At 44.1% G+C, this 20326-nt stretch overlaps 1 protein-coding gene across 3 annotated transcripts in view; it reads left to right on the plus strand.

Moving 5' to 3' along the window:
- Window positions 1–20326, plus strand: part of nalcn (sodium leak channel, non-selective) — a 327441-nt gene that overhangs the window by 131993 nt on the left and 175122 nt on the right. For all 3 annotated transcript variants that reach the window (XM_041863638.1, XM_041863654.1, XM_041863648.1), the window contains one exon: window positions 12622–12789. In XM_041863638.1, the coding sequence (XP_041719572.1) occupies window positions 12622–12789 (168 nt within the window). The remainder of the gene's footprint in view (window positions 1–12621; window positions 12790–20326) is intronic.

Below are 20326 nucleotides of genomic sequence, written 5' to 3' on the forward strand. Positions count from 1 at the left end.
AAGACAACAGCTGGTAATGGCGACAAAAGTTTTTGGGCTGAGGCTAAACAGATAAACAGGATGGGGTACCGTATAAAGGAACAGTCCAGCAGGCATCAGCTGTGTAGCTGAGTGATCATAAGGTCCAGTGAACAGCAATAGGTGAGTCTGGGAGCAGTTCGGTGGCTGCTACGGCACAGGCGAGCAGGAGGTATGGCTGTTGATTGCGTGTGCTAGCGGGCCGGGGCTAGCAGATGGATCCTCGTGGTCGTCGCAACGGGAAGCCCGTTGAAACCACATCAGACGATTACGTCGGCAGACCAGTCATGATGGATCGGCGGGGCTCCGTGTCAACACTAGGAGGTCCCGTCCGGTTGACAGAGAGGTAGATAGCCGGGAGATGGGCCTGGCTCGAGGCAAGCTCAAGGCTAACTGGTGCTTGCTTCAGGACAGTGGTGATTAGCCAACAACAACAACAGCCATTCGGTTGCAGCTAGCTAGTTGTGATGATCCGGTGTTAAGGTCCAGTGATTCAGTGATTCCGGCAGAAAATCCGATATGCTCTGGGTCGATAGTGCGCTGTGCAGACTGGCCGATAATTGTCCATCTAGAGCTGGCTGGTAGGTAGTGCAGGCCACGGACAATGGTGAAGACCGCTAATGGTGGCTAATAGCAAGTAGCTAGTTAGCTGGCTAGCTGGCTAGTTTCAGCCAGAGGTTCTAGATAAAAAGGAATAATAGAATCCGTTCCACATTGGATGAGGCGGGTTGCAGGAAAGTATATTTAGTTAAAGGATGGAAAGTGAGATTGAGAAATATATACGAAAAAAAAAAAAAAAAAAAAAACAGTCTATTTACACGAGAACACTACAGAATACACGACCACACTGCTATCTAATGATGAGATATGAGAAATGTTTTGTAGTTCTGAGAGTGAGTTGGATCAAGCAGATAGCGACGAGGAATATTTGCCTCCCCAACCTTCTGGACTGTGAATGTGAGATGTCTGAGGACAATGCCCACCCCAACCTTGCAGGCAACGAGCATCCCTCACATTCCCAAGATGCTTGTTCTGCTGCCAATCTTGTAGGCTGTGAGGGAGAAAAATGTATGCACTGGATAAGAGCGTATGCTAAAATGACTAAAATGGAGAAGAGGTTGAAGTTGAGGAGGATGGTCCCCGCTGCTGGAGGTCCTGTCACTTCAAATCATCATAGATAGACTTCAATGGCACCCTGTCTGGCGTACAATGCACCCTGCCTACCCCCTCAGAGGCAGAGTGTTTAAACTGTTCCTTGATGAGGAATTGGAGGATAGTGTGGTGCAGGAATGTCCATTATCATATTAGAGAAAAACCCAATGCTCTCTTCAAATGTATCAGAATGCCTTTAGCCTACTAAACATGCATATTTGTTTGCAGGTATGTTAATGAACTGAAAGAGAAGACTGTCTTGGCGTAAAAGGGAAGCTATCAAAATGGGTGAACACTACCATTAGTAAAATGTATACCTTCCTGGTCACAGTGCTGCTCATGGGACTAGTGAAGAAGTGCTCTGTGAGGGACTACTGGACCACTGACCCCATGCTGCAGACCGCTTTTTTTCCAACCCTTTTCTCCCAGGACCGCTTCCTTGTCTTGCTGAGAGCGTTCAACTTTGTGAACAATGCCACTGCCAACCTCGCTGACCCCCTAACAAAATGAGGAATGTCCTGGGCAGCTTGACCAGGGCATTTGGAAGAGTGTTTGTGCCTTACAGGGACTTGTGCATTGATGAGTCTCGATTTGGCTTTGAAAGGGAGGCTTGCATTCCGCCAATACATCCCATGAAAGCGCCAAAGATCTGGAGTCAAGTTCTTTGTTTTATGTGACTTTTTGACAGGATATGAACAGGACCTGATCATCTACACCGGTGCCACCACAGATAAAAGGCATGTTGATGGTCTTGACATATCTGGATAAGTGGTGATCACCATGCTGCAGTCTTACTTGCAAAGGGGCATCCTGTATTTGTGGATAACTGGTACAGTAGCCCTTTTCCAGTACCTTTTGAACACAGGGGGCCAGTGAGATCCAAGAGGAAGGGGATGGCAATATTCAAAAAGAAAATTAACAAGAGGGTGGTGGAGTTCCAAACCAACGGGGAGATAATGACAGTTAAATGGCACGAGAAACACAATGTCCATGTTCTGTCCTCTGTGCACACCTCCAAAATGTTGGACTCAAGAAAACTGGACTATGTCAATGATTAGAGTTAAATGAAGCCAGACTGTGTCTTAGAGTCCAACAAGAAGATGGAAGCAGTTGACAATGTGGACATGCAGAAAAGTTTTGTTGAGTGTGTCAGAAAGTCCCTGAAATGGTACAAGAAGCTATTTTTCCACATAATAGACATACACTAACGTTCAAAAGTTTGGGGTCACTTAGAAATGTCCTTGTTTTCGAAAGGACCTGGTTCTCTTTGTGAGACGCAGTGTGGGTGAACAGATGATCTCCACATGTGTGGTTCCCATCGTAAAGCATTGAGGAGGAGGTGTTATGGTGTGGGGGTGCTTTGCTGGTGACACTGTCTGTGATTTATTTAGAATTCAAGGCACACTTAACCAGCATGGCTACCAAGGCATTCTGCAGCGATACGCAGCGATACGCAGCGATACACCATCCCATCTGGGCTTAGTGGGACTATCATTTGTTTTTCAACAGGACAATGACCCAACACACCTTCAGGCTGTGTAAGGGCTATTTTACCAAGAAGTAGAGTGATGGAGTGTTGCATCAGATGACCTGGCCTCCACAATCCCCCGACCTCAACCCAATTGAGATGGTTTGGGATGAGTCGGACGGCAGAGTGAAGGAGAAGCAGCCAGCAAGTGCTCAGCATATGTGGGAACTCCTTCAAGACTGTTGGAAAAGCATTCCAGGTGAAGCTGGTTGAGAGAATGCCAAGAGTGTGCAAAGCTGTCATTGATGCAAAGGGTGGCTATTTGAAGAATCCCACATATAAAATATATTTTGATTTGTTTAACACTTTTTTTGGTTAAAACATGATTCCATATGTGTTATTTCATAGTTTTGATGTCTTCACTATTATTCTACAATGTAGAAAATCGCAAAAATAAAGAAAAACTCTTGAATGAGTAGGTGTGTCCAAACTTTTGACTGGTACTGTATATAAAATACATGTATTGAAATGTATCTTGAGGCATTTGATGCGTGGTGGGTGAGGGGGGATTGGGGAATAAAAATAAAAATAAAAAATACACCAAATAATTGAAATTGAGGTTTGTTTACCTAAAATGAAATTATCCTGGGCTCCATTCCTGAAATAAAACAGAATAAGAAAAGGATGTAATCAACCTTTGTTATTCCTTGATTTGTAATGCATTCTCACAATCATATTTTATCAATTTCAATATCATAGTTTCCCTAGCCAACAACCTTTATCCTAACCTGTTTCATAAGCTGGCTACAACTGTAGACTAAAGAGCACAATTAAGGTTGTTACATTAAATAGTTTTATCCTAGGAATATATAGTTAGAAATACTTGTTTATACAAATGTAAGCACGGTTTGGAATGAGAGCGATAACTGGTCCACGTAACATTCATCCTGTCGATGGCACTCAATCATAAACCTAGATAATCCTGTCTAGCTCCATAGTTTACGATAACCCATTATATCTACAACCTCGCCACACTCATGCCGCTGTCTCTGAATACAATTTAACTGATTACATGGATACACCATTCAATCTGATCACCCACACAAACTACCTCACTTAGTTTCTTACATTACTTGATCCACCCTGCTCTCACTCCCCTCCACCCCGACCAGGCTAAAACCTATCCAAGCCATAATTCTCACCGCATTTGATGATTGCGAAATATCTTCCTCGCTTGGCGACGAGGCAGGCATCTGGCTACATGTCCAGTGGTGATAATACGTTGATATGATGATGAAATGTAGCCACCACTGTAGCCTAATTTTTCCAGGGGAGAATACATTTAATTAATTAAGAAAATGAACAAAAAGTATGTAAGTTGCCTGCCAGCGTTTCCCTTAGCCATGGAGCAGTGCTTTCGGAAGGTATTCAGACTCCTTCACTTTTTCCACATTTTGTTACGTTACAGCCTTATTCTAAGTTTTCCTCATCAATCTACACACAATACCCCATAATGACAAAGCGAAAACAGGTTTTTAGAAATGTTTGCAAATGTAATAAAAATAAAGATACCTTATTTACATAAGTATTCTGACCCTTTGCTATGAGACTCGGAATTGAGCTCAGGTGCATCCTGTTTCCAGTGATCATCCTTGAGATGTTTTTACAACGTGATTGGAGTCCACCTATGGTAAATTCAATTGATTGGACATGATTTGGAAAGGCACACACCTGTCTATATAAGGTCCCATAATTGACAGGGCATGTCTGAGCAAAAACCAAGCCATGAGGTTGAAGGAATTGTCTGTAGAGCTCAGAGACAGGATTGTGTCAAGGCACAGATCTGGGGAAGGGTACCAACACATTTCTGCAGTGTTGAAGGTCCCCAAGAACACAGTGGCCTCCATCATTCTTAAATGGAATAAGTTTGGAACCACCAAGACTCTTCCTAGAGCTGGCCACCCGGCCAAACTGAGCAAACGGGGGAGAATGACCTTGGTCAGCGAGGTGACCAAGAACCTGATGGTCACTCTGACAGTGCTCCAGAGTTCCTCTGTGGAAATGGGGGAACCTTCCAGAAGGACAACCATCTCTGCAGCACTGCACCAATCAGGCCTTTATGGTAGAGTGGCCAGATGGAAGCCACTCCTCAGTAAAAGGCACATGACAGCCCGCTTGGAGTTTGCCAAAAGGCACCTAAAGGACTCTCAGATCATGAGAAACAAGATTCTCTGGTCTGATGAAACCAAGATTGAACTTTTTGATCAGCAGCAGGGACTGGGATACTCGTCAGGATCGAGGGAAAGATGAACTGAGCAAAGTACAGAGAGATACTTGATGAAAACCTGCTCCAGAGCGCTCAGAACCTCAGACTGGGGTGAAAGTTCACTTTCTAACAGGACAACGACTCTAAGCACACAGCCAAGACAACACAGGAGTGGCTTCGGGACAAGTCTCTGAATGTCCTTGAGTGGCCCAGCCAGAGCCCGGACTTGAACCCGATCGAACATCTCTTTAGAGACCTGAAAATAGCTGTGCAGTGACGCTCCCCATCCAACCTGACAGAGCTTGAGAGGATCTGCAGAGAAGAATGGGAGAAACTCCCCAAATACAGGTGTACCAAGCTTGTAGCGTCATACCCAAGATGACTCAAGGCTGTAATCGCTGCCAAAGGTGCTTCAACAAAGTACTTAGTAAAGGGTCTGAATACTAAAAACTCGTTTTTTGCTTTGTCATTATGGGTTATTGTGTGTAGATTGATGTGTGAAAAAAAACTATTTTATACATTTTAGAATATGGCTGTAACGTAACAAAATGTGGAAAAAGTCAAGTGGTCAGAATACTCTCCGAATCCACTTGATGCTCATACCCCGCTCTCACTTTGTTTGTTCGCCACTATTGTATCAAATACACCAGACTTAGCACCTCAGGTTTCCCGCCCTGTCTCACACGCGCTAATACCAAAGCATCTTTCAGATAATATAAAAGTAATATAGATGATAATAATAATTATATAATTACCAATAATACTATATATATATACTCACTGCTACTACAATTGGCAGAAAGGATAAGAGATTCAGTGGTAAAAATTACAGTTTTATAAAGCCTCATATGAATCAGATAATGCAGTCTTGATGCAGTCAGGGGAGCAGAGAATAGCGGCAAAATGCAACAATCAAATTCTAGAACAGTAGCATAGAATTCTGGTACCGTGTGCAAAAACAACTCACCCTGTAAGTGCCGTTATTAATATTTAGAACGAACGCATCAAAAGGTTATTGGCCGTGTGCTCTTATAATCTCCACCCGGCACAGCCAGAAGAGGATTAGCCACCCCTCAGTGCCTAGTTCCTCTCTAGGTTTCTTCCTATGTTCCTGCCTTTCTTGGGAGTTTTTCCTAGCCACAGTGCTTCTACATCTGCATTGCTTGCTCTTTGGGGTTTTAGGCTGGGTTTCTGTATAAGCACTTTGTGACAACTGCTGATATAAAAAGGGCTTTATAAATACATTTGATTGATTGATTGAGGATTGGGCTTCATATTCACTACCATTTACATTTACATTTTAGTCATTTAGCAGACGCTCTTAATCAGAGCGACTTACAGGAGCAATTAGGGTTAAGTGCCTTGCTCAAGGGCACATTTACGTCATTTAGCAGACGCTCTTATCCAGAGCGACTTACAAATTGGTGCATTCACCCTATAGCCAGTGGGAAAACCACTTTACACTTTTTTTTTTTTTTTTTTTTGGGGTGGGGGGTAGAAGGATTACTTTATCCTATCCCAGGTATTCCTTAAAGAGGTGGGGTTTCAAATGTCTCCGGAAGGTGGTGAGTGACTCCGCTGTCCTGGCGTCGTGAGGGAGCTTGTTCCACCATTGGGGTGCCAGAGCAGCGAACAGTTTTGACTGGGCTGAGCGGGAACTATGCTTCCGCAGAGGAAGGGGAGCCAGCAGGCCAGAGGTGGATGAACGCAATGCCCTCGTTTGGGTGTAGGGACTGATCAGAGCCCGAAGGTACGGAGGTGCCGTTCCCCTCACTGCTCCATAGGCAAGCACCATGGTCTTGTAACGGATGCGAGCTTCAACTGGAAGCCAGTGGAGTGTGCGGAGGAGGGGGGTGACGTGAGAGAACTTGGGAAGGTTGAACACCAGACGGGCTGCGGCATTCTGGATGAGTTGTAGGGGTTTAATGGCACAGGCAGGGAGGCCAGCCAACAGCGAGTTGCAGTAATCCAGACGGGGAGATGACAAGTGCCTGGATTAGGACCTGTGCCGCTTCCTGTGTAAGGCAGGGTCGTACTCTCCGAATGTTGTAGAGCATGAACCTGCAGGATCGGGTCACCGCCTTGATGTTAGCGGAGAACGACAGGGTGTTGTCCAGGGTCACGCCAAGGCTCTTCGCACTCTGGGAGGAGGACACAACGGAGTTGTCAACCGTGATGGCGAGATCATGGAACGGGCAGTCCTTCCCGGGAGGAAGAGCAGCTCCGTCTTGCCAGGGTTCAGCTTGAGGTGGTGATCCGTCATCCATACTGATATGTCTGCCAGACATGCAGAGATGCGATTCGCCACCTGGTTATCAGAAGGGGGAAAGGAGAAGATTAGTTGTGTATCGTCAGCGTAGCAATGATAGGAGAGGCCATGTGAGGATATGACAGAGCCAAGTGACTTGGTGTATAGGGAGAATAGGAGAGGGCCTAGAACTGAGCCCTGGGGGACACCAGTGGTGAGAGCACGTGGTGCGGGAGACAGCTTCTCGCCACGCCACTTGGTAGGAGCGACCGGTCAGGTAGGGACGCAATCCAGGAGTGAGCCGCGCCGGAGATGCCCAGCTCGGAGAGGGTGGAGAGGGAGGATCTGATGGTTCACAGTATCAAAGGCAGCAGACAGGTCTAGAAGGACAAGAGCAGAGGAGAGAGAGTTAGCTTTAGCAGTGCGGAGAGCCTCCGTGACACAGAGAAGAGCAGTCTCAGTTGAATGACCAGGGGGGGGGGGGGGGATTCAGCAGGGAGGAAAATGTGGCAAAGAGCTTCCTAGGGTTAGAGGCAGATGCTTGGAATTTAGAGTGGTAGAAAGTGGCCTTAGCAGCAGAAACAGATGAAGAAAATGTAGAGAGGAGGGAGTGAAAAGATGCCAGGTCGGCAGGGAGTTTAGTTTTCTTCCATTTCCGCTCCGCTGCCCAGAGCTCTGTTCTGTGAGCTCGCAATGAGTCATCAAGCCACGGAGCTGGAGGGGAGGACCGGAGCCGGCCGGGAGGATAGGGGGACACAGAGAGTCAAAGGATGCAGAAAGGGAGGAGAGGAGGGTTGAGGAGGCAGAATCAGGAGATTGGAGGGAGAAGGCTTGAGCAGAGGGAAGAGATGATAGGATGGAAGAGGAGAGAGTAGTGGGAGAGAGAGAGCGAAGGTTGCGGCGGCGCATTACCATCTGTGTAGGGGCAGAGTGAGTAGTGTTGGAGGAGAGCGAGAGAGAAAAGGAAACAAGGTAGTGGTCGGAGACATGGAGGGGAGTTGCAGTGAGATTAGTAGAAGAGCAGCATCTAGTAAAGATGAGGTCAAGCGTATTGCCTGCCTTGTGAGTAGGGGGGGACGGTGAGAGGGTGAGGTCAAAAGAGGAGAGGAGTGGAAAGAAGGAGGCAGAGAGAAATGAGTCAAATGTGGACGTAGGGAGGTTGAAATCCCCCAAAACTGTGAGGGGTGAGCCATCCTCAGGAAAGGAACTTATCAAGGCGTCAAGCTCATTGATGAACTCTCCAAGGGAACCTGGAGGGCGATAGATGACAAGGATATTAAGCTTAAATGGGCTAGTGACTGTGACAGCATGGAATTCAAATGAGGAGATAGACAGATGGGTTAGGGGAAAAATTGAGAATGTCCACTTGGGAGAGATGAGGATTCCTGTGCCACCACCCCTCTGACCAGATGCTCTCGGGTATGCGAGAACACATGGTCAGACGAGGAGAAAGCAGTAGGAGTAGCAGTGTTTTCAGTGGTAATCCATGTTTCCGTCAGCGCCAGGAAGTCGAGGGACTGGAGGTTAGCATAGGCTGGGATGAAGTCAGCTTTGTTGGCAGCAGAACGGCAGTTCCAGAGGCTGCCTGAGACCTGGAACTCCAGGTGTGGGGTGCGTGCAGGGACCACCAGGTCAGAGAGGCAGCAGCCACGCGGTGTGAGGCGTTTGTGTAGCCTGTGCAGAGAGGAGAGAACAGGGATAGGCAGAGGCATAGTTGACAGGCTGTAGCAAATGGCTACAATAATGCAGAGGAGATCGGAATGAAATGAGCTAAACATCTGGGAGAGGAGAGAGTAGGGCCTCCCTCACCAAAACTTCCACCTCAGAAACTATAATTGTTTCACTGAACCACCCGAACAAAAACTCTCCCAACTTCCACCTTTAGAAATCAGAATTGTTGTGAACCACAGCGGTTCAATGTTTCAAGGAATAGACTCAACCCACTTTATTCAGCTAGCTAACTATGACACCATAGCTAACTAGCATGCTAGCATCCAATAACACACAGTTTAGCACCAACACTTGGTCACAACAAACCACCAATAGTGTGTTAACACACTAAACAGATAATTCGTGTCCGTGTCTAGTTCCTTTCATAACGCAGCAATAATTAAACGTTGGCTAGCTAGCACAAATAAATTGTATTTAGCTGCCACAGTACAGCACACAATGGCTACTGTGTTGACTCTGTTCGAAAAACGTCTAGCTAGCTAGCTTCGTGCTACACCCGGCACCGCCGAAAACAATGCTAACCTACATTAACTACCCACAACAGCCCACGATGCCTAACTATGACACCATAGCTAACTAGCATGCTAGCATCCAATAACACACAGTTTAGCACCAATACTTGGTTACAACAAACTACCAATAGTGTGTTAACATACTAAACAGATAATTCGTGTCCGTGTCTAGTTCCTTTCATAACGCAGCAATAATTAAACGTTGGCTAGCTAGCACAAGTATATTGTATTTAGCTACTACAGTACAGTTAGCTGGTCGTGTTGGCTAGCTAGCAATGGCTACTGTGTTGACTTTGTTTGAAAAACGGCTAGCTAGCTATTTTCGTGCTACACCCGGCACCGCCGAAAACAATGCTAACCTACAATAACTACCCACAACAGCCCACGATGCCTAACTATGACGCCATAGCTAACTAGCATGCTAGCATCCAATAACACACAGTTTAGCACCAATACTTGGTTACAACAAACTACCAATAGTGTGTTAACACACTAAACAGATAATTCGTGTCCGTGTCTAGTTCCTTTCATAACGCAGCAAAAATTAAACGTTGGCTAGCTAGCACAAATATATTGTAATTAGCTACTGCAGTACAGTTAGCTGGTCGTGTTGGCTAGCTAGCAATGGCTACTGTGTTGACTTTGTTTGAAAAAACGGCTAGCTAGCTAGCTTCGTGCTGCGGGCCTATCTACAATACCTAACTACAATCTAAATACATAATTAAGCCTTACTCGACAAAGCCCAAGCTATGTATAACGCCAAACTTACCCGACGCCAGCTAACATTTGTCTTCTGCAATCAGTAGGTGTAATTAAGTACAGTAGCTACTAACTACCTAACGTTGATGGCTCAGATAATGAGGTTAGAAAAAACGGCTGAATGGTAGGTAGCTAGCTGGCTTAATTACAGGTACTCTTAAGCGTGAAATAACATTGGAAACAACTCTCCACCGTTGCTAAACGTTACCAGTAGCTACCCGCTAGCTAGCTAGCCTCGTGCTTCACCGGGCTCCGCCGTAAACAATACTTACCTACAATAATTACCTACGGAAACCTACAATAACTACCTAAATAACTACCTAAATAAACTACCTACAATACCTAACTACAACTACCTACCTACGATCTAAATACATGGTTTAAGCTTTACTCAACACCATATAAGAAGCCAAGCTTACCTCCTGCTAGAGAAAACACAACCTCTCCCGACCACACAAACAGAAAATGAAAAACGTACCTCAGATGGAATCACACTCAAACCTGGGAGTAAAATCTATGATTTTATAGTCATTTTTAATTCAATTATAATATTGGTGCTACTATCTTGCAATAGAGATCCGGCATTTACATAATTACACTGATTGGCCAGAAGGTGGCGATATGACAAGAGATTGAAAATGCACATTTTGAAAGATCACGCCCCTCAACCCGTTTGACTAAAGTCATGAAATTTGGTACATATGTCCCTCTCCTCACAAGGAGCTAATTTGCCTCAGGGACCCATAATGTCCGCCATGATGGATTTTCCACCATTTAGAGAAAAAAATATATATATTCTGGCACCAAATGACCAATTTGCATGGAACTTGATATTTGGTATCTATGGACAAAGGTCTCTCAACACAATATTTTTCAGATTAGTACCTAAAACAACATGGCCGCTATTGACCAATAAAAATTCACGTGGGCGTGGTCTGGCACATTAATGCATGTAAATCAGTCAAGGATATTCGTATGGTAACAAAACACTGTCAAGACTCAACATATGCAATAACATTCATATCGACCACACGGTGGCTCTATAACGATTCAGATGGAATTTGTCTCACGTGCTCAGGGATATGAGTCTAGCTAACCCACACGATATCTCAGACCTCTGGCCCGATTTTGACTAAACTTGGGTAAGTGATGTGTCTTGCCATATGACCAAGAAGGCTAACACTAATTTTGAAGTCGCAGGCAGAATTACCTCATCACATGACATTTACATTTTAGTCATAAGAGAGACTTACAGTTAGTGAGTGCATACATTTTCATACAGGCCCCCCGTGGGAAACGAACCCACAACCCTGGCGTTGCAAGTGCCATGCTCTACCAACTGAGCTACAGGGGACTACATGACCATGAGTAACCATAACTGACTCATGTCCGCAACACTTTCACATGTGCATTTTCACATTTTAATGTCAACTAGGGCTGTCAAATTATTCCTAAATTTAATTGAGTTCATCGCTGGATTCACTGTGATTAATCATTCATAATTTGCTCAAATTGAGCTGTCATTTAAATATTTTTTTTTTAATACAAAAAGCATCACAAGAACATTGACGTCTTCATTTTTTCCAAAGTAGCGGTTAGCAAAATCTGGTAAATTAATAAATACACTTTCTTTAACCTCAAAATAAACTTGTTTTGACATAGCATTGTTGTTTTTAGCTGTATATATTATGTATTTTGGATGTTTTCAATGTATTTTGAACGCTTTTAGACAATGCAATAAAAAGTGCACTAAAATTACAAAAAGTTAACTTTAGTTAACTGATTACCTCTGACAGCGCTAATGTTTGCATGTTAAATACTAGCTTCTCTGTTCTTTTCAACGGGATTCTTCCAACGGTCACTGACCAACGTATGAAGAAGAGAGGCGTGCGACTGCAGCAGTAACACTCCGAATGCATGGCTCAGAAATACAAAATACACATTTTTAACCCACCTGAATTATTTTACTCAGGTAGGCTGTTACCTTTTTTACAGAGTGGCATTACATAATTAGCCATTTTTCCAAATGTGGAAACATTGCTACTTGTTACCACCGCCTTTTTACATGTGAGGAGAATAACACAATTTCACCACCTCATGTGAACTTCTAATTCCACATGTGAAAGTTAGATTTTCACATGTAAATGTTTTTTACATGTGAAACTGCTAATTACATTTTCACCTGTGAATGGTTTTCACATGTGAACTTGCAATTCCACATGTGAAACGGCTATTTCACATGTGAAACTGCAAATTTGACATGTTTTTGTTTTTAAGGGCGCACTCATGCATGTGATGAGTAACCTTGACTGACACCTGAAGACTTGAGTTGGCGCCTCAAGCCTAGTTATTATCTCAGCTGGCTGACACAGTCTTGTGATGGGCAGGAGACCTGGGTTTGAACGCCGGTGGGTCACACTAATAAAATACCAACTGTGACCTCGGATCTCTGTCTATCTGTCCGTAGGTTGCCTTTACAGTGCTGTTTGACCTGGAGGCTATGCTTAAGGTCTGGTGCCTGGGCTTCACGGGCTACATCATCTCCTCTCTGCACAAGTTTGAGTTGCTGCTGGTGGTGGGCACCACCCTGCACATCTACCCTGACCTCTACCACTCCCAGTTCACCTACTTCCAGGTAATGAATACACACACATACACATTCACACACACTGCAATGATGCACACACACACACACAATCCCACACATAGAATTATGATTGATTAATGGTTTTGGCATGTCGGTTAGGACATCTACTTTGTGCATGACACAAGTAATTTTTCCAACAATTGTTTACAGACAGATTATTTCACTGTATCACAATTCCAGTGGGTCAGAAGTTTACATACACTAAGTTGACGGTGCCTTTAAACAGCTTGGAAAATTCCAGAAAATTATGTAATGACTTTAGAAGCTTCTGATAGGCTAATTGACATAATTTGAGTCAATTGGAGGTGTACCTGTGGATGTATTTCAAGGCCTACCTTCAAACTCAGTGCCTCTGCTTGACATCATGGGAAAATAAAAAAAAAATCAGCCAAGACCTCCGAATAAATATGGTAGACCTCCACAAGTCTGGTTCATCCTTGGGAGCAATTTCCAAACGCCTGAAGGTACCACACTCATCTGTACAAACAATAGTATGCAAGTATAAACACCATGGGACCACGCAGCCGTCATACTGCTCAGGAAGGAGACGTGTTCTGTCTCCTTGAGATGAACGTACTTTGGTGAAAAAAAAATGCAAATCAATCCCAGAACAACAGCAAAGTGGTGATCCTAACTGACCTAAAACAGGGAATTTTTACTAGGATTAAATGTCAGGAATTGTGAAAAACTGAGTTGAAATGTATTTGGCTAAGGTGTATGTAAACTTACAACTTCAACTGTCTGTAAAATAAAGATTTCCACTGGGAAGTTTGGAAAAAACGTATCCCCTCCAAATCGTCCACTGGAATAATGGCCATTCTGGGGTAATAAATACATAACCAATGTTATCTAGTAATACTGGTTCCATGTGAATAGGGCTATAGCCTTAATAATAACTTCTGCAGAATTAAGCATTTCTTGCAGTAAAATGATACACCAAATGTAGACACAATTTGGACTTGGGAACAGGAGTGGAGAAATATGATTTTTGAGAGAATGCAATGCTCAGTTAGATACAATCTGTAGAGGTGCTGTCTTCATCATAAATGCTGATAATATTTCAACCACATAAAATATGCATCGAAGCCAAACTGAAATCTTATCATAAACACGTTGGGTTGTTTTCAAAGCTTTCTTTTTCCTTACATCCGGTCAAACTGATGTCATTTGGACATTTTGCACATACATTTTTTTCCTTTTTTTGTTGCTTTAATGTATTTTCTCTCCAGTCTCTAAACGTCTTTGCTCTGCGAAAGATGACAGAGAAAACGTTACCGATGTCAACTAGATTGAAGCATTCATTCTATCGATCTGTTACATTATTTTGTTGAGCAAGGGTTTATTTAGTATTCTAGGGCAACATATAATGACAAAAGAGAAGCTACATGTATCTAATTATGGACAAGTTGTCTTGCAAATAGCCTACCAAAATGTTGGAAATTATAAACAGAAACATATCTAAATCAGGCCAAACAAATCCTGCACCACCAGTTAAAGAATCGTGCTGCAGTCTTTGACTGTAGCCAATAGCACATCTTCTATATTTGCGGGTTAGGGTTGGGTGCGGGCCTCAGATTTTCACCTTATCACGTATAGTCGGGCGGTTGTGGATGGGTTATTAGCAATTGTGGGCGGGTGAACAAACAGCTGACCCGTGCACCACTAGACCACGCATTGATTAACATAATTACATGTTAATTCAATCACTAATCCAACCATTATAACAAAAACTGACAAATGTTAATGCTATCAAATTGTATATGATAAGTTGAATGCTTTGACTCCTGTTGTATTAGTCAGGACTAACATACAGGATTTGTTCGTCCCTATGCCACTACATTTATAAACATAGATTTCCACTATTTGGTGAAAGGCCTCTCGTTCACATGAACCCATGATTAAACTGGCCCTACTTTTTTCGTCTTCACTGTGGTGTGTGTGAGTGAGAGACTATGTGCATGCGGTCAGAGGAGACGAGGCAGAGAACAGCAAGCAGGCAGCACTTGCTGCCTTTCCCCAGTCCTAATCGTTCGCTAAATGTGGGTAATAATGCGTGTTGTCAGTTGCCTTGGTGGCTTCTGTGTGTGTCTCTGTGTTTGCAACTGTGGCTACGTACATGTGTATACATCTGCATGCCTGTGTGTGTGTGCATTTATGTTTGTGTTTGTGTGAATTTGTGCCTGTGTGTGTGTCTGCGTGTGTGTGTGCATGTATGCTTGTGTGTGCGTGCATTCATGCCTGTGCGCGTGTTTGTGCGTGTGTGTGCGTGATTGGGTAGCATCTGTTGAGAGAAGCAGGCAGGATCAGGTCGGCTCGTGTTGACAAGCCTCATTAAGAACAGGAAGCTGTGAGGGAGACATTGTGGCAATTCATATCTTGCAGTAAAACTGTAAATAAAACTTTAATTTCAAGAGAAGGTGTAAAAAAGGTAATATCTTCTCCACTTACACAAAAATAGTAATGACCATATAGGCCTAGGCCTAGACAATATCCAAAAGAACTAACAATACACTGAATTCATAACTTTAAAGTAATTTAAATTGTAAAGTCTTTCTACTCCGTAACACAACTCATTTTACCAATGTGGGAGGTTAACTCGATAAAGATTTCAATAATTTTGTTGTGTATTTCGGTTGGATTCAAGGCATTCAAATCTTTAAAAAAAAACACTGCTCCTTAGTTTCCTTCCTCAGTGTCCATAATCATAATGTTTCTTGCTTGTATATAATTGTTCATGACTTTCGTGAGCAAAACATACAAAGAGTTAAGATACACATCTGCATTAATATTTTCATGGTGGAAAAACTGTAAACAAAAAAAGGGGGGAGGGGGAAAGAAAAAGAAGAGAAGAAAAAGGATGGAATGTCCAGAGTCAGTAATGACCTCAGAAAAAGATGCAATGACAGAGAAGGGTGACATCTTACGAGTTCCAACACATTTTGGCTATTTATTTACTTGTTTTGTGTTTATCTTTATTTTCTTTATACAGAAAGTTCATAATATTATCACATATGACCGCGAAGAACTTCTGGACATCAGATAGAGAGTTACTAACCATGATTTCCACTTTAAATCTGACTTAAACTCCAACTCAGCTGTTCCCTTGTTCATACCATACCCCATTCCTTTGTTTCATGGGCTATCAAAATGTGCCGGCATCCTGGTGAGATTGACAAGGGGGGGTCAATGCAAATAGTCTGGGTGGCTATTTGATTCATTGTTCAGCAGTCTTATGGCTTGGGGGTAGAAGCTGTTAAGGAGCCTTTTGGACGTAGACTTGGCGTTCCAGTACTGCTTGCCGTGCGGTAGAAGAGAGAGAACAGTCTATGTCTTGGGTGAATGGAGTCTTTGACAATTTTTATGGCCTTCCTCTGACACCGCCTAGTGTATAGGTCCTGGATGGCAAGAAGCTTGGCCATAGTGATGTACTGGGCCATACACACTACCCTCTGTAGCGCCTTACGGTCAGATGCAACTGGTAAGGATGCTCTCGATGGTGCAGCTGTATAACTTTTTGAGGATCTGGGGACCCATGCCAAATATTTTCAGTCTCCTGAGGGGGAAAAGGCATTGTCATGCCCTCTTCACAACTTTCTTGGTGTGTTTGGACCATGATAGTTTGTTTGGTGATATGGACACCAAGGAACTTGAAACTCTCGACCCGCTCCACTACAGCCCCGTTGATGTGAATGGGGGCGTGTTCGGCCCTCCTTTTCCTGATCTTCTCCTTTGTCTTGCTCACGTTGAGGGAGAGGTTGTTGTCCTGCCACCACACTGAAAGGTCTCTAACCTCCTCCCTATAGGCTGTCTCATCGTAGTCGGTGATCAGGCCTACAACCGTTGTGTCGTCAGAAAACTTAATGATGGTGTTGGTGTCGTGCTTGGCCACACAGTCGTGTGTGAACATGAAGTACAGGAGGGGACTGAGCACGTACCCCTGAGGGGCCCCGTGTTGAGGATCAGCATGGCAGATGTGTTGTTGCCTACCCTTACCACCTGGGGGCGGTCCGTCATGAAGTCCAGGATCCGGTTGCAGAGGGAGGTGTTTAGTCTCAGGGTCCTCTGCTTAGTGATGAGTTTTGTGGGCACTATGGTGTTGAACTCTGAGCTATAGTCAATGAATAGCATTCTCACATAGTTGTTCCTTTTGTCCAGATTGGAAAGGGCAGTGTGGAGTGCAATTGAGATTGCGTCATCTGTGGATCTGTTGGGGTGGTATGCGAATTGGAGTGGGTCTAGGGTTTCCGGGATTATGGTGTTGATGTGAGCCATGACCTGCCTTTCAAAGCACTTCATTGCTACCGGCGTGAGTGCTACAGGGCGGTAGACATTTAGGCAGGTTACCTTCGCTTTCTTAGGCACAGGGACTATGGTAGTCTGCTTGAAACATGTAGGTATTACAGACTCGGTCAGGGAGAGGTTGAAAATGTCAGTGAATACACTTGCCAGTTGGTCCAAGCATTCTCTGAGTACACATCCTGGTAATTCGTCTTGCTGCGCGGCCTTGTGAATGTTGACCTGTTTAAAGGTCTTGCTCACATCGGCTACGGAGAGCGTGACCACACAATCGTCCGGAACAGCTTTTGCTATCATGCATGCTTCAGTGTTGCTTGCCTCAAAGCGAGCATAAAAGGCATCATACCCGTCTGGTAGGCTCGCATCACTGGGCAGCTCGCGGATTGGTTTCCCTTTGTAGTCCATAATAGTTTGCAAGGCCTGCCACATCTGACGAGCGTCAGAGCCGGGGTAGTAGGATTCAATCTTAGTCCTGTATTGACACATTGCCTGTTTGATGGTTCGTTTGAGGGAATAGTGGGATTTCTTATAAGCGTCTGAATTAGTGTCCCGCTTTTTGAAAGCGGCAGCTCTAGCCTTTAGCTCAGTGCAGATGTTTCCTGTAATCCATGGCTTCTTGTTGGGATATGTATGTACTGTCACTGTGGGGACGACGTCGTTGATGCACTTATTGATGAAGCCGGTGACTGAGGTGGTATACTCCTGAATGCCATCGGATGAATCCTTGAACATATTCTAGTCTGTGCTAGCAAACCAGGCCTGTAGCATACCATCTGCGTCATCTGACAATTTCTGTATTGAGCGAGTCACTGGTACTTCCTGCTTTAGTTTTAGCTTGTAAGTAGGAATCAGGAGGACACAATCATGGTCAGATTTGCCAAATGGAGGGCGAGGGAGAGCTTTGTAAGCACCTCTGTGTGTGGAGTAAAGGTGGTCTAGAGTTATTTTTATAAAAAAAAAAATATTTTTCATCTGGTTGCATGTGACATGCTGGTAGAAATGAGATAAAACAGATTTAAGTTTGCCTGCATTAAAGTCCCCGACTACTAGGAGCACTGCTTCTGGATGAGCATTTACTTCTTTGCTTATGGCCTTATACAGTTTGTTGAGTGTGGTCTTAGTGCCAGCGTCGGTTTGTGGTGATAAATAGACGGCTACGAATAATATAGATGAGAACTCTCTTGGTAGTGTGGTCTACAGCGTATCATGAGGTACTCTACCTCAGGCGAGCAATACCTCGAGAATTCCTTAATATTAGACATCGTTCACCAGCTGTTATTGACAAATAGACACACACACCCACCCCTCGTCTTACCGGACGTACAGTGAGGGAAAAAAGTATTTGATCCCCTGCTGATTTTGTACGTTTGACCACTGACAAAGAAATGATCAGTGTATAATTTTAATGGTAGGTTTATTTGAGAGATTTTATAATAACAAAAAAATCCAGAAAAATGCATGTCAAAACTAACGTGTTATACATTGACTTGCATTTTAATGATTGAAATAAGAATTTGACCCCCTCTCAATCAGAAAGATTTCTGGCTCCCAGGTGTCTTTTATACAGGTAACGAGCTGAGATTAGGAGCACACTCTTAAAGGGAGTGCTCCTAATCTCAGTTTGTTACCTGTATAAAAGACACCTGTCCACAGAAACAATCAATCAATCAGATTCCAAACTCTCCACCATGGCCAAGACCAAAGAGCTCTCCAAGGATGTGAGGGACAAGATTGTAGACCTACACAAGGCTGGAATGGGCTACAAGACCATCACCAAGCAGCTTGGTGAGAAGGTGACAACAGTTGGGGCGATTATTCGCAAATGGAAGAAACACAAAATAACTGTCAATCTCCCTCGGCCTGGGGCTCCATGCATGATCTCACCTCGTGGAGTTGCAATGATCATGAGAACAGTGAGGAATCAGCCCAGAACTACACGGGAGGATCTTGTCAATGATCTCAAGGCAGCTGGGACCATAGTCACCAAGAAAACAATTGGTAACACACTACGCCGTGAATGACTGAAATCCTGCAGCGCCCGCAAGGTCCCCCTGCTCAAGAAAGCACATATACAGTGGGGAGAACAAGTATTTGATACACTGCCGATTTTGCAGGTTTTCCTACTTACAAAGCATGTAGAGGTCTGTCATTTTTATCATAGGTACACTTCAACTGTGAGAGACGGAATCTAAAACAAAAATTCAGAAAATCACATTGTATGATTTTTAAGTAAGTAATTTGCATTTTATTGCATGACATAAGTATTTGATCACCTACCAACCAGTAAGAATACCGGCTCTCACAGACCTGTTAGTTTTTCTTTAAGAAGCCTTCCTGTTCTCCACCTGTATTAACTGCACCTGTTTGAACTCGTTACCTGTATAAAAGACACCTGTCCACACACTCAATGAAACAGACTCCAACCTCTCCACAATGGTCAATACCAAAGAGCTGTGTAAGGAAATCAGGGATAAAATTGTAGACCTGCACATGGCTGTGATGGGCTACAGGACAATACGCAAGCAGCTTGGTGAGAAGGCAACAACTGTTGGCGCAATTATTAGAAAATGGAAGAAGTTCAAGATGACGGTCAATCACCCTCGGTCTGGGGCTCCAATGCAAGATCTCACCTCGTGGGGCATCAATGATCATGAGGAAGGTGAGGGATCAGCCCAGAACTACACGGCAGGACCTGGTCAATGACCTGAAGAGAGCTGGGTCCACAGTCTCAAAGAAAACCATTAGTAACACACTACGCCGTCATGGATTAAAATCCTGCAGCCCACGCAAGGTCCTCCTGCTCAAGCCAGCGCATGTCCAGACCTGTCTTAAGTTTGCCAATGACCATCTGGATGATCCAGAGGAGGAATGGGAGAAGGTCATGTGGTCTGATGAGACAAAAATAGAGCTTTTTGGTCTAAACTCCACTCGCCATGTTTGGAGGAAGAAGAAGGATGAGTACAACCCCAAGAACACCATCCCAACCGGGAAGCATGTAGGTGGAAACATTATTCTTTGGGGATGCTTTTCTGCAAAGGGGACAGGACGACTTCACTGTACTGAGGGGAGGATGGATGGGGCCATGTATCGCGAGATCTTGGCCAACAACCTCCTTCCCTCAGTAAGAACATTGAAGATGGGTCGTGGCTGGGTCTTCCAGCATGACAACGACCCAAAACACACAGCCAGGGCAACTAAGGAGTGGCTCCGTAAGAAGCATCTCAAGGTC

Source organism: Coregonus clupeaformis, chromosome 40, assembly GCF_020615455.1.
Source record: "Coregonus clupeaformis isolate EN_2021a chromosome 40, ASM2061545v1, whole genome shotgun sequence".
Lineage (NCBI taxonomy): Eukaryota > Metazoa > Chordata > Actinopteri > Salmoniformes > Salmonidae > Coregonus > Coregonus clupeaformis.